Source organism: Tasmannia lanceolata, unplaced genomic scaffold (genome assembly GCF_043159265.1).
Source record: "Tasmannia lanceolata isolate RefF3 unplaced genomic scaffold, GAP_Taslan_0.1 ptg000023l, whole genome shotgun sequence".
In the NCBI taxonomy this organism is placed as follows: domain Eukaryota; kingdom Viridiplantae; phylum Streptophyta; class Magnoliopsida; order Canellales; family Winteraceae; genus Tasmannia; species Tasmannia lanceolata.
The window spans coordinates 7,025,219-7,040,519 of record NW_027518700.1 but is presented as its reverse complement, the minus strand read 5'-3'; the positions used below and the strand labels follow the sequence as shown (position 1 = coordinate 7,040,519).

Sequence of the window (15,301 nt, the reverse complement as noted above, 5' to 3'; positions counted from 1 at the left end):
TGCATGTCACATGTACATAATCAGATTTGTTGATATGATGGGAGCTATGAGTAACTATTGCAATCAATCCACAATGTTTGGCAACCGCGAAAAAGAATTCACCTCGTGTGAGAGAAAGGACATGTAGGGCTGGTGGGGGAAGGGGGCGAGTGAGGAGAGCATGAGATGGGACTAAGTGATTTTTTTCCATTGTTATCAAACATCTTTGGCTGCAATGAATTTTTTTTTTTCTATGGAATTTTACTTTATCAAGTGGTGAGAGAGGTCTAGAGAAGGTGAGAGGAGAGACTGGAGAGGACATGAATGGGGACAGGATGAGGAAAGACTGAAAACAAAGGAGAAGAAAATTCTAATCAGAATACAATTCATTTTTACCTTGCTTGTTAGTCATTTCTCACCTTCTCCTAAGTCATTTGATCTCTTCCCACCCTCCATAGTTCCTCTCAGCACTTGATAAACTAATATTCCATGGGAAAAAATACTTCATGGTTGCCTAAAGTACTTGGGATTTGCTAGGGAATTTCGTGGAAAGGGGTTTCCCGGATGACTTTTGCATGGGAGAACAGCCACACTGGCTCAACTTTCAGCAGATTTTGTCTCATTCATTTAATTCATTCACACTCTTATCATTAAGTTATAATATTTTTATTTTTGATAATTCCCAATTGTTTTGAAGATTTGCCACCCTATTTACATTTACAAGATATTTAACAGTCATATGGAACTTTATATTTATAAGGTTTTAAATAAGCATGGGGTCCATCCAAATGGAAATAATTCAAGCAAAAAATGTAAATACATCATATGATGGAAGAAAATCCTTGGAAAAAAAAATCTGTAAAAACAAAAATCTTTGAAAAAATATACTAGAAATAAGTGGAAAACCCAATTAAAGGGTGAGGAATGCAGCAATGGGTAGGCCATTTGCTCAACAGATATTTTATTTTCATTCAGCCCATTCACTCTGAACCCAGATGTGAGATGATCTAAGCCTTTGATTGGGTAGGCCAACAGTAAGCTCCATGGCCATGATTTGGCCTCAGACCAAATATAAAAGTAGGCCAACACCTTGATCTAAAAGCAGCTTCTTAGATATCCCCACAAAAATGTTTATAAAAGTAGAAAAGCCAATTAAAGGCTTCTCAGGTGTTTACTAACAGCTTCCCCCACTATATTTACCACTGACCATGTTTAAATCACTTAGGGTCCGTTTGGATACCTCCCATTTTCTATTTGGATTTGGAATTGAATTTTGAATACAAATTGAGTAGATCCAGCAGCTCATGTAGAGGGAGACAGAGAGGGAAGGGGGGTACTTTGTAGTGGAGGGGAGAGGTTGAGGAGCAAAGAGAGTGAAGGAAACTGCCAGATCTATCGATTTCTAATTTCCACAGTAAATTTAGTAATCTGATTTTTTTTTCACTGTCAGGTGCTGAATTAGAAATCCAAGAATTTGATCCGGTCCAAATTAAAACGCAAAAAGGGCTGCAAATGTGAGAAATCCAAATCAAAATCTTCATGGCATCCAAACGGGCTCTTATTGAACATTGAAAACAAGGCATATATTTATAGAGAGATTTCACTTGTTTTGGTCCTTTTTTCAGTTTACTTTAGTCGATTGCAAGAAAAACATTTATGAAGGAAAACATTTAGAAGAAATTAGTTTGATTATGGTTAATTTAGAGATATCATCATAAATTGAAGGTCCCTCTAGATAACATTTGAATAAAGTTGGTTAAAGTAATCTTTTTTCATGTATAAAAATAGGAAATATTAGAAATATTTTTCCTTTCCAAACATTTCCAAAAGATTCCTGCAATCAATTTTCCCATGTAAGGGGAAATGATACCAAGACACCCTTATGTCAGGGCTGTCCCAAACAGCCCTCCCACATTGGCACATGTACCTAAACAGAAACATATTTGCAATTCTATCAAATATATAAGGACATTTTTGTCATTAAAATGACCATTGGGTAAATGGTATAGGAGAGATGACTCTTAGGAAGCTCCCTGTCCGTTGATTACTGCATGCCCCAATCTTGCGACTGAGATCTCCGTTCGGCATCAGACCTGGACCCACTGGATCTCCCTGTGATGATCTATCAGATCAACGGTCCCGATCACCACACAAGATCAGATCAACAGTGCCAATCACCAAGCACAAGATTATCTTGCTAGTCAATCTCTATGTCTAGATCATTAGATCTCCTAATTCTATAAAGAATCACCTTAATACCCTTCTCACCTCCAGGAATGCAGTTCACAGATATACAAAGCAAAAATGCCCAGAGATGAATATTGCAGATTATATTTAGGGAAATGATTTCAGCACAACTATGTTTTGATACAAGACGCTCATATATCTTGTCTTTTAGCATTTAACAGTCAGTAAGTGCTTTTTGGGGACCATAAAAACCCTTTTACAGCTCTTTAAATATAGGGAAAATTACATTTACACCCCCTCTAGTTTCTAACACATACACTTCTACCCTTGTAGTTCTAAACGTGACAACTACACCCCCTGTGGTTCCATTGGGTTTTTTTAAATGGACGGACCAGACGGCGAGGTGGAAATGGCCAAAATGCCCTCGTCTTCCCCAACTGAAAATTAGGGTTTGATTCAAACCCTTATTTATTTATCAACATAAACCCTTGATTTAGGAGTTTTATTTGTCTTCATTCACACCATTATCATGATTTGCACATAAACTCTAATATTTTAGGGCTTTTTTTTGTTTTTATCAATTTTTTTTCTTGAAATGTGGGTTTGATGTAGCCATGGGGTGGGGTTTCATTGTCTGTGGTGGAGGTGACGGCGGTGGCCGGAGATGGCGACGGCAGAGGTGGCGACGGTGGAGGTGGCTGGAGGTGTGACGGCGGCGGTGGGAAATGGCGTAACCCAAATCCCTCTGCAAATAAGGGTATTTCTGTCATCAAAATATTAACCATGGTTAGTTTCAGTCTTTCCGTCAGGTTAAACTGGCGGACCGTTGACGGAGGGGGTGTACTTGTCACGTTTTGAAACCTCAGGGGTGTAGTTGTCACGTTTAGAACCACAGGGGTAGAAGTGTATGTGTCAGAAACTAGAGGGGGTGTAAATGTACTTCCCCTTTAATATAAAAGACAAGAAACATGAGCGTCTTGTATCAAAACATGTTTGTGTTTAAATCATTTCCCTATTTTTAGTATCAAAATCATTCTAGACAGATAATCTAGCAGAGTAATGCCAGTCAAGCATTTTGTTTAATGCTTAGGAGACTTTCTGATTATTTTTCTCTTCTCAAATAACTGAATTTCATACATATGTGGAGCTACAAATAAAGATATAATATTAATAATAATAATAATATACTTCAACAACATGAATACAGATGAAGAAAACAACCACATGATGATATTAAAATGTTCATTTTAGTTCATGAGGATAATACCCAGATGGAGAAAATGCTGTTTCTTCACAGCAATTTGATTGGTTCACTCCCCTTCCCACCCAAACTGGCGGGCCCGTTTCTCCCATAAAGCTGTCACCTTCCTCTCCTTTGTTAAGGCTGCCTCGGATCGTTCTCTGGCCTCTTCGCAGGTCTCGGTCGCAGTGTTGCATTTCTCAGCCTCTTTTTGGTACTGAGAAGCCAGTCTCCTTGCTTCTATAAATGTGAGGTTCATATGATGGTTATATTCTTCTGCAACAGTTTCTTGCAACTTCAATTCTTCTGTCAGGAGATCTACAAACTGTTTCTCCATCTCTTTGCTGAGATCTGGGTCGTGCTTCCCGCAATCTATGTCATACATTGATTCATGAAACATAGAACTCATTGTAAGATATTAGGATGCAAGGAAATAAATGATTTTACTCAGAAAAAACAGGTATCATTTAAGGAGCATGAATTATGGCAGTCAGATCATGAAAAGATAAATTCACTTCACATGGTATGGATTTGGATATGCTATTTTACGAAAATGCATGAGTTGAACAGACAACACACTTGGGGGGCGTTTGGCTATGATTCTGATTCTGTTTCTTGATTTTGATTATGATTCCTAACTTTATTTTTTTATTCTGATTCTGATTCATGTTTGGTAAAAAAATTAAATTTTCTGTTTTTGGTAACAGAATCAGAATTGGCTGATAAAATTGATTATTAATTACTAGTAGAGAATGAAGAGTAATAATACATGCTTTACAATACTGAAATGAAATGAGGTCCGACTAATTGAATAATCATAGGTAGTTAATAACTTAATATACAATAACAATTAATAACCAACTAACCCCGGCAGTGTTGAACCTCAAATGTAGAGGCATATGGAAATAACAGTCCTAGAAGAATACGAAGCAGCATCAGAAGCACATTGGATCATTTTAAGTTGATTGGCATGTCAAATCCTTTCTCAAATGTAGAATTATGAGCACACTGCTAATTTTCTCGAACAAAACAAGTTTTTCCCCACAAGAAGTGAATCTCCAAAAGAATGCCACCCAAAAAATGCGTCATAATGTTTCTATTTCACCGGTCGGCCATTATCATACAATCAGTGAGATTTTTTCACCACTGATCATCCATGGTTATTAGTGGGATCCCGGTTGTTTTCACATGTGCCATATCTTCGACGAACGCAGCCCTATAAAGGCTTAACAAGAGTAGGTGCTAAAGTGCATTAACTCATTACAAAATGAAGTTTCGATTATAAGAAATAAGGATATGAAACTTCATGATTGCAGAATGCAGGAAAAAGAGTATAAAAACAGTTCATTTTTAGTACTTGAGCAAATATATATTCTTCAAGATGCATCTTCAACGGGGGCGCCATTGGAGAGTAAAGTGCATCTGACTCACGCTTAACGCATGCCTCACTCTTGAGGTATGGACCGCAGACACCCGATAACCTTGAACTGGGAGCCTGAGACACCTCTTAGTGGCATTTTTTGAGTTTTTTATTGTTTTAAATTATAGTTTCTACCAGAATAGCACATCAATAGGTTAGGGTGGTTAGGCCAAGGGTTTCAGTAATAAACAAGGATTTTAAATGTTGTTATGCTACTTGGCTGGTGCAGATCTAATGAATTACATAGCATGTAATAAAGAGTAAATGACAATAGAACATGTGTATTCCCCCGTTTGACGGATAAAATCCCCCCCTTTAAAGTTATCTATTAACTTTCAAAGGTAAGGAAAAACGATAAAGGGGGTGAATTTATCCTCAAGTAGTGAACCATTCTCACGGAAAACGTTAAAGGGGGAGATTTTATCCGTCAAAGGGGGGGAAAATATCATTCCCCCAAAATAATCATTAAGTTATGTAATTATTCAAAAAATTCATTATGAAATGTGACTATACACACATATGCTAGATATGTGTTTGTCCAAAATTATTTTTCTACTCAACTATTATATTTATATTCATATATTATGATCAATTATAAATTATTTATACAATTATATGGTTATAGTTAGATGTATGAATACAACATGACACATATATAATACATCTTATGCCTAAATATGTATTGTATGAATCTTTTGTATAGCAATTTCTAGTAAAGAACATATTATCAATCAGAATTCCACTCTGCTCTTTTCTTCTTCTTTTGAATAACAAAGAAATTTATTGAAGAAACAAAAGCCAAGAGCCTCAACTGAGCTTGTCACAAAGGCCATATACAAGATAAATCAAAAGGTTTAAAAGAGAACAAAACAGAACAAAGCAGAACAGGACCTCTCGCAAGGGGAAATTATCAAAATACCGTAAGCAAGTCTGCCCACTCTCCTTTAGTAAATATTTTTCAAAAATGGCATAGTATCTTTTGGCAACTTATTTGAACTTTTTAAATCACATAGGCTAGGTGAGCTCCACTTAAGGTTCTGATGAATAAGATATCTCTTACATGTTACCCATGCATTCTAGAGCCAGACTAATGCCGGAAGGCAAGAATATATTTGGTGTTGTCAGAATACCTATGTTGCAAGAGCACGGGTACGTGTGTCAAAATCCGACACGAGTACCGAATGCCAGATTCGACAAACCTAAAAAAAAAAGATTCATGGATTCGCCAATATATCTTAATGAATTCTAAAGTTTTGGTCTTTACTGCAAAAAAGAAGGTGATTATAACAAACTTAAGAACCGTATCTGAATCTCTTCACTAGCTGATAGAGTAAATATCTAGGATGAGATGAGCTCTCACCTGTAACGGAAAGGTTGATCAGCCCTGCAAATTGACAATAAAAGGTAATTGTTAATGAATGGATAAATCAATAAACCAAATGCAGTTCGAAAGAATTCAGATTTAAAGCTACATGTTCTATGAAAGAACAGAAACATAACGAAACTAGCAGGTATTATAATCCATAAGTATTACAAAGAAAAATATTATATGAAAGGTGGTTCCAGGGTATCGCTCTTCTTCTTCTTCTTCTTCTTTTTCTTTTTTAAAAAGAGCATGTTTAAGTAGCATTCATAGCGGCTTTCACATTCGAGAAACATGTACAAGATGAAGGCAAGAACAGAACCAGTAGAACTAACAAATTAATCATTGAGCTTGCTTTCTAGAGCAATTATATATATACTGCGGATAAACTTTAGACTATATATTGGTCCAGTAAACACCCATGCGTAGTTTCCATCATAGACTTCCACGAGTGTGCAGCATGATCATGGAATGTTTTCAAAATATAAAAGCTTTTATTGAGTTGTTAACTTTTCAATGACAAAAAATGTGCTAATATATGACGAGAGAAGCCAGGAGCATGTTTGAGAGAAGCCAAAAAACATGAACGACAGGTGTGTGTTATATGTGAAAGGTAAAACCTTATATGACACAAAAAGAGGCAGGACAAAAAAAAAAAAAGGAAATAAATAGAATAACTACCATTATTAAAAAAAAATGGTGATCTTTTAATATGTTATTGTCACGAATGACTTTAATGTATGCATGTGGATGTATCTTTTCTTGTTTATGAATCATACAGTTCGTACCCATAATATTTGTCGACCGTTTTAACATTGCACTTGATGCAAATTAATTCGTCTTTTGAAGCATAGTCACATATTTGAGAATAAAATATAGAATTTAAAGAATTGGCTCAAAGCAGTCACCCATTCAAGATTGAAAACCACTGGCAAAGTGTGACAGGCAGAGTGTAGCAAAGTGCAAGAGACTAAGGGCATATGTTTCTGGTAGAAACTTGAAAAATGCAGAGGCATATGAAATAATTTAAGAGAAGAATGGAAATAAAAAAGAACTAATCAAAAGTGTTTTTGTGTGAATTTTTTTACCTAGAATGCCTCTCAAGCTTCAGAATTTCATAATTACCTAAATACTTTAGCTGATTAACAGTTTTTCAACTCTTTTTGTAAGAATTCTCATGGAGGAAAACCTCCTTTTTGAGTCATATTAACTATTTGACACTGTTTTTGTAAAGGAATTTTCCTACAAGAAGAACTCTCATGAGTAATTTTTTGATAATTTGTCTCTTTTTACAATCCTAATGGAAAGAGACTATTTATATTTCTTCCCAGAGGAAGATCATTTTTGATCCATCTTCAAGATCTTGAGATCTATAACCGTGACGACGTAAAGATTGATTGGCACCACCAATTGAATGACTACCATATATACAATATGGGGATCAATTGGGGTAGTGATCTGGACTTCTATAGGCGTGATTACTCGCACATTTGACGATGTAATAATTTAAAAGTCGATCGGTGTGATGATTCACAATGTTATTGGTTTTCGTTGTTTGTAGATATGATCGCCTGAAGATCCACCAGAGTGAGTCAGAGATTGATGGGAGAATCTAAGACAAAATCCGTCTAAGAGGCTATCATGAAAAGAAATTGTGCAATGATTTGTAAATTTGTTGGTGCTGCCCCAAGTTAAACCCAAACCGAATCCTAATCCATCATCAACCTATGGCCCACCCAGCCTTGAACCCAAATTAGGACCCACATGGCTAATCTAAAACCCACTTCTAGAAGTTAGAGCAAATTAGGGTCCCCTTGAGTTCCCTGTGTTAACCTAGAGTCCCTATGGAATGACACGGAGTACGTTCTCTGGAAGTAAGCTCCTTTAATTTTCTTCTAAGGCCTTTTTGTTCCATCAATACCCATCTTCTTGCATCTTCCTAGAGAAAATCCATTTCTTTTCTTTTTATGGAAAGATGATTCCTTTTCCTTGAGGGCTTGTTTGGTTGGATATAAAGGTGTTTGGTTGGATATAAAGGTGTTTCTGCCTAGAAAGGCTTTGTAATTGTTTGGTTCAACAAATATGATAGGAGGAACACTTTCTTACAAAAGTGTTTCTTCTATTTGGATGCATGTCTCATGAGAAAGAAAAAAGAGCACTTCATTTAAATGATATTATCAATCTACTAGGCTACCTACAATAGAGGAAACATAAATTTGATGTATACACCAATATTAGCAATCTACTAGGCTACCTAACTTGACTTTGGTCAATCAAATTGAAAATACATATATTAGATATTACGAACGTCATTACTCCATGCAGTTCAATCCAAATAGAAAGCTAAATGGCAAGAACGCTGAGCTCATCAACAAAATCAAACACTTTTTTGACCTTGAGCTTGTACGGTACTACAAATCAGAAGAAACAATTGAATCATGCACCTCACCCATCCCAACCTTCTGAAACCCAAATGTTCAATGATGAATAATAACAACATAGTTTCATCAATCTAACTAATAAACCCTAAAACAAGATGCAATACAATAGAAAGAAGATAGATACGCAATCCAGAAAGCTTAGCAGAAATGGACCCACAAAAGCAAAAAAATCTAAACCAATTTTGGCTAAAGATAGCACCAAAAAGCATAAAGATCAAAATCAGAAAGGATCAGAGACATTATTAATCAAAGTATATACATCTAGCACAGAAAATTTAGAAATCTTAATGAATTCGAGAGATTAAACTTTATCTAAGAAAGAATAGGCAAAAAAATACAGTGATTAAAGCAAGCGAACAACTGCAAAAACAAAGGTCAAGAATCACGAATGATTCTGGAGAGATATACATCACAAATAACCGAAAAAAACCTCAAGGGAAAGAAATATAGTACCATTTGGGACTGTAAAAAAATATAGCACCATTTGGGAGTAAAACCTTTACAACTGCAAGATATCAAAAATAGAGGCGCATTCAAGGTTTTGAAAATCGGAACCAAATCGTAAATCGTAACAGGGTTCGAATCGTAAATTTAAGATTTTTTCAGATTTATATATAAAAATGAGAAAAAATACTAAAAAATATAAAAAGTAAAAAAATGTAAAAAATAAGAATAAATGAGTAATTATCTATTTTCCATTTGAAACTATTAAATTAAATATAAAATTCCGTGATTAGTAATCCAAAGCAAAAACCATATTCATCGCACAATAAATTACTAAACAAAGCACAAACTATATTCATCATATAATAAATCATTATATAATTTATCACAACAGTAAACGAAGCACATACTCAAATCTATAATAATCATCATACAAAGAAATGTCAGCCATAAAAAAAGAATTTTGAAATGATTTTCATTTTGAAATCACAATCAGTTCTCAAAATCCAAAACAGACAGAACCGTAAAAATCGTCAAAAGAATCGTAAAAATCACACGATTCAAAGTCGAATCGTACTTAAATCGTAAGATTTTTATGAAAAAAGATTCTTCGTCCGATTTGAATCGTTCAACCCACGAATCGAAATCGTAAATCATAAGATTTTAACAAGGGTGCATTAACCTCTGATGAACTAAAAACATGGGCAGCAGAAAAACAAGGACGAAGATTGAAGCAACAAAAACTTCCACACAGCAAAAACATCCACAATGATAAATATAAGAAATCACATAGAAATACAGATTATAGCTAAAACTGAAAGATTTACAAAAGATAAAAAACATGACAGTGAGTTATCAACTTCAATTGATTCAATCTAAAACCAAACATTCTACATGACATTGACATAAAATACACGATTTTTGCACTTAAATAAAGAGATTCAAGCAGAAAACCCATCAAAACACCAGCTTCTAAAGATAAAAAGCAAAGAATTTCTAAAGAGATAGAAAACAATACCTCAAATTGTCGATTTGCAGGTGGATAATCAATCTAAGGAGATTAGGAGAAAGCATCAGTTAGGGTTTTGGACGCGGAAAAAATGAGAGAGAGAGAGAGAGAGAGAGAGAGAGAGAGAGAGAGAGAGGGAGAGAGAGATGAAATGAGAGTGAGGTAGTCATGAAAGGAAGGGAAGGACAAATAAGAAGGAAGAGAGCACGCCCGATACTTCTTTCGTCTAGAAAGGAAAGCCAAAACCGAGGTTTTAAGCGGGAAAGCTTTTGGACGACTTAGAGGTGTTTTCGCTTCTAGATGGAAAGGACTTCCCGCCTAAAAAATCCCCTCCTTACACAAACAAATGGAAAGGGGCAAAAGCTTTGAAAAGCCCTCCTTTCCATCACTTTCTACCTTTTTCTTGCTAACCATACAACCCCGACAGGACGTCTCCTTCTTCTTAGATCTCCCAAAGGAGAGGAGTAGCGAGAATGCGTGGATAGAGACTGCTTGGATAGAGTAGTGGTTGAGGAGGACTCACTCAATGTAATTCGTTGGCTTAGAAGCTCTATGGTCGCTCCTCGGCGGTTTGCCCAGTACTTTGACGAGATTCTAGATCGAGTGGCCAGATCGTCGTTATCTTTCATTCAAGTTAGAAGGTCTGCCAATAGGGTGGCTGACAGACAAGCTCGGGAGGGTGCAGATAGACCAGAATTGGATATGTTTGATTTTCTCCCACCTTGATAGTTCTGCTCCTTTGTTTCTTTTAACTTTTGTACTTTCTTTGGTGTTTGATTTGCTCTTGTATCTTTCGTTTCCCTCTTTAATAATTGATTTTGCCATTCAAACAAAAGAGTATTTAGAATGCGTCTTCTTCTTTACGGAGGAAGCCTTACTTTTAGATTATCAAAACGCCTTGAGGATGTATCTTCTTTTTCGAGAAGAAGTCTTTCTTCCTGGATGTCATGGAGGAAAGAAGTCATCAAGGATGTGTTGATGACTTTTTTCACAGAGGAATCCTTTCTTTTGGATCACTTTTTTGGATTTCATGAAGGAGAAATATTTGATGATACAACTTCTTCTTCCCCGAAAAAAAAAATCAATTTCTTTTAGATCTCCGAGAGAAGGTACGTCTTCAATGATGTCTTCTTCTTCCCGGAGGAAGCCTCTCTTTTGGATCTCCTCGGAGGAGAAAAGCTTTGAGGATGTATATTCATCTCTTCCTGGTGGAAGACTTTTTTTCTAATCCTGAGTCTACGTAAGGAAACTGCAAAAGTTTTTAAAAAAAAAACAAATAAATTAATCAAGACCTTTTCTCACTTTTTTGTTCTTTTTTCTCCTATTCTTCTTCCTCTCCTCTAACTAAGATATTACTCTCTAAAAGATCAGATCTACTTTAAATGAAGATCAAGTCATTTCATTCCTAGACGAGAGCTTCTTTAAGAAGTTTTTTTTTTCACTTTTCATTGAATTTAGGAATCCTTATCTTTACTTGTCGTAGGTTTTGCAACCTCTTCCCCTTTTTAATAAAGCTTTTTACTTTTATTTTCTATTTTTAGTGTTTCCTTGAATTTCGGATTTCCTTTTTTTTTTTTTTTTTTTTTTTTTTAACTTAGTCTAGGTTTGCAACCACTTTGTCTCTTTTAATTAAAGCCTGTTTTGCTTTTCTCTTTTCTTGATTCCTTGAGTTTAGAAATCTCTTTTTTTAGCTTAGTGGTAGATACGAAACCATTTTTCTTTTTAACCATGATTTTGTTTTACTTTCTCCTTTTTGGTAAAAGTTTTAGCTCAACAGACAGTAATCTACTTGAAAATGATCCACTTTTGTTTTCTGCAATAGCCATGGTTGCACACTTCCATAGTGATTACCGATCAGAAATGACTGGGTTATATGACAGATAGGATCTAGATTCACCAGATGTGAATATAGACGAGCAGTGCTAGAGATAAATCATTGTTAAGGCGTATTGATATAGGGATTGAGCCTCTAGCTCAATGATGAAGGCTTTGCACTTCAATCTAGAGGTTGGTGGTTCAATCCCAGCTTACCTAACAAAAAAAGGTGTACTGACATATCTAAAAGAGCGATTGAGAAAAGTTTAAAAAAATAAAATAAATAGAGAGGCCATCCATCAATAGCCAGTCATCCTCAACTTCTCCAGTATTGGCTCCACATTTAGTCTTCACCCTTGAAGACTAAATGTGGAGCAGATATACTTCCTCTAAACAATTCAGTTCTTACTTGACACTTTAGCCTTATCATAGATCAGTATAAGACCCTCGCCACATAAATTCCTCCATAGTTATCTTTCCCATCTCATTGAGGCTAACTAGATCCATAAAAACACACTTACAGACTAACAACAGATCTAAATAAAGGCAGATTAGTTATGGGTACTGACCATTGAGAACGAAAACAATTTGTTTTGCACATGGAAGCATCACTGCAGCAAGCTGCATGCTGATTAGAGACTAAAACATTGTAGTTGGGATTTTCGGACAAAAACCTCAGCCAATTAATCTGGGAATTTCTGACCAAAATCTCAGCCAATTAATGTGGGATTCTCTGACCGAACTGTCCTAAAAATTCCCACCAAATTTCACCAAGAGCTGTTGATAGAGCAAACAACTGATTTTCAATAACTAAATATTGCTTTTCTCCTTGCACTTGGTCTACACAGTTAAAGCCCCAGGGAAGCCACACAACATGAAGACCTTATATCACCATAACAACGTAAGGAAGATGCCCCACTGATTCGATTGATTCTACTTTGAAACCCTGGCTGGTTCTAATTAAAGTTAAAGATGTAATGTAATCTGGGTCAAGCACATTGGTTTATGGCGTGATCGATTCTGAAATGGAACTTCTCTGAAACTATATAAATCTAAGTCAACACTTTACGAACAGAATCCTATTGCCCTGAGATACCTCAATTATGCGATGAGATAAAAGTTCATGCTTTGGAATTGTGAGTCTCATGTTAAGCAAAACAAGTAGTGCCACAAAAACAAGTTCTAATTCAAATATTGTGAAGAATGAAACTTGTACTTATCTGCAGTGTGGACACAATCTAAACCTCCTAGAAGTAATCTCTAAAATGTAAGAGGATGTTTTCCAGAAGTCACTCTAAAACGGAAAAAAGACGATGATAATCTCTAAGACTTAAGAGAAGAGGTTTCTCAGAAGCCACTCTAAAAATGGAAAAAAACAATGATAGCTCACTTTCCGTGACTCTCTTTGTCTTCAAACTTTAAAAGAAAAACAAGATTCCTCAACAGCTACCAAAACTGTGACTTCTAAAGGTATGGGGAAACAAAGATCCAGAGACTAGGATAGCAGAAACCCACATGAAACTAAAATTCAGATGCCAGGCCACCCAATTCTAAACTCATGAAAAACTCTAGTAAAAACATGTCCAAAACCCACAAGAAACAAGTACCACTCAAGCATATCTGACATTCAAAAGATCTACAAAGCCTTCTTAAAAGATATTCTGATATAACTATGAACTGACCAGAAGAGTTAAATACGAAGCGGAACATGCATTTTCACCATGCATCAAATAAATAAAGAAAGAAGCAATTTTATCAAACAAAAATTACCCTTACTGTAAACAGAAACGAGAAGCCAGATCTATAATGATTCTAGACCAATTACAAATCTGTAGTTACAATATCATCATCTTATTTTTAATTGTGCATTTCAAGATTATATAAAACAAAGATTTGTGAATCAGTTATATTTCCCTATCTATAGAGAAGATATAGAAAATATCATGCTGAGGAACTTCATAAACATTTTATTGTCTTAGCTCACAAAATATAACAGACACGGATTTGACGAAAAAGCACCAAATAAACCCCCCAAAATGAATTGGGCCCCTCTATATCGCATTCTGCTCAATATAAGACTGCAGAAGTCGGACAAAAAAAAGAAAAAAATGAGAGAAAGAAACAAAAGGCACTAATAAAACCCCAAAATTAATTGGTTCCCTTTAAATCTCACTTTATCCCTATATAAGTTACCAGAAATAAAAATATAAGATCTAATACAAAATCACCTAACAAAACCCCCATAACTAAAGTGGGTTCTTCTTACTCCACTCCTTTGGTACACCATCACATCACAAATCAAAAACCAATAAACGAAATGCAAGAACAAGAACAGAAACACAAATTTAAACCCAGAAATGATATGGGTTCCCTTTTTTGCAGTCCAAACCATACTTATAAGATAACCATACAAAAATAAAATTAATAAAACCCCAAAATTAATTGGTCTAATACAAAAGCACCTAACAACTCCCCATGACTGAATTGGGTTCTGCTTGCTCCACTCCTTTGGTACACAATCACATCACAAATCAAAACCCAATAACAAAATGCAAGAATAGAAACAACAATTTAAACCCAAAAATGAAATGGGTTCCCCAGAAATCAAAAACCCAATAACAAAATGCAAGAATATAAACAGAAACACCAAATTTAAACCCAAAAATGAAATGGGTTCTCCTTTTTTCACTCCAAATCATACTTATAATCATACCAAAAAAAGCATACGAAACAAAAAAAACAACAAAGAGAAAAAAAAAATACCAGGTGCTATCTTCATAAGAGACAAAGGGGGAGGGCAATCACAAACACAAGCTCCACAATTTGGAGCATTTCCAGAAAACCTAATTCCCTTCTTAAATCTCCAAATAAAGGCAGGCCCTGAAACATAGAGGGCTGAAGCAACAGCAAGAATTACCAAACAGACCCTCAGAAAAAACCCTGATCTACGAGAAGACATCTCTCTCCCTCTCTCTCTCAGAGATCCAATCACTTTATAAGACAAACCCTCCACCCAACTCAGAGACAGTACTAATATTTTGAGAAGACAACCCTGTGAAAGATCTAGCAATTTATCTTTATTTTATGAGCCTACATTCAAAACAAGGTCCAAATTATTTATCATTTACTATGAAACGTTTCATGAATATTACTATAATCTATGGGGTTAGATTTGGTTTCATGGGTTGTGTATTATTGTTTATTTATTTGACTGGACTTTATCAATGGGGTTTCACTGAACCTTAATTTGTTTATGCAGTGAGGAGTCAAAGCAGATGAAAAGTAATATTTCTAAGAAATGATAGAACAACTACATAATCTGTCTCCCACCCATGTGGCAAGAGACCCCATCTTAACTCTCAATGGCCTATAACATTATTTTAAGCAGTAATCTTAGACTAAG

The 15,301-nt window shown here is 35.4% G+C and overlaps 1 protein-coding gene across 1 annotated transcript; it reads right to left on the bottom strand.

Annotated features, from left to right (window-relative positions):
* Window positions 1-3,308: 3,308 nt before the first annotated feature.
* LOC143856554 (uncharacterized) lies at window positions 3,309-15,021 on the bottom strand. Its single transcript, XM_077366805.1, has 3 exons — window positions 14,662-15,021; window positions 6,187-6,210; window positions 3,309-3,778 (listed from the first exon to the last, which is right to left on the bottom strand). The coding sequence occupies exons 1-3, from the start codon at window positions 14,855-14,857 to the stop codon at window positions 3,477-3,479; spliced, it is 522 nt and encodes a 173-aa protein (XP_077222920.1). The 5' UTR covers window positions 14,858-15,021; the 3' UTR covers window positions 3,309-3,476.
* Between the last annotated feature and the right edge of the window lie 280 nt (window positions 15,022-15,301).

Coding starts and splice junctions, on each gene's coding strand:
- LOC143856554 (XM_077366805.1), bottom strand. CDS start 14,857: ATGTCTTCTCGTAGATCAGGGTTTTTTCTGAGGGTCTGTTTGGTAATT. Junction 6,211..14,661: donor TCTTATGAAGATAGCACCTG/GTATTTTTTTTT, acceptor GTCAATTTGCAG/GGCTGATCAACCTTTCCGTT. Junction 3,779..6,186: donor GATCAACCTTTCCGTTACAG/GTGAGAGCTCAT, acceptor TGTATGACATAG/ATTGCGGGAAGCACGACCCA.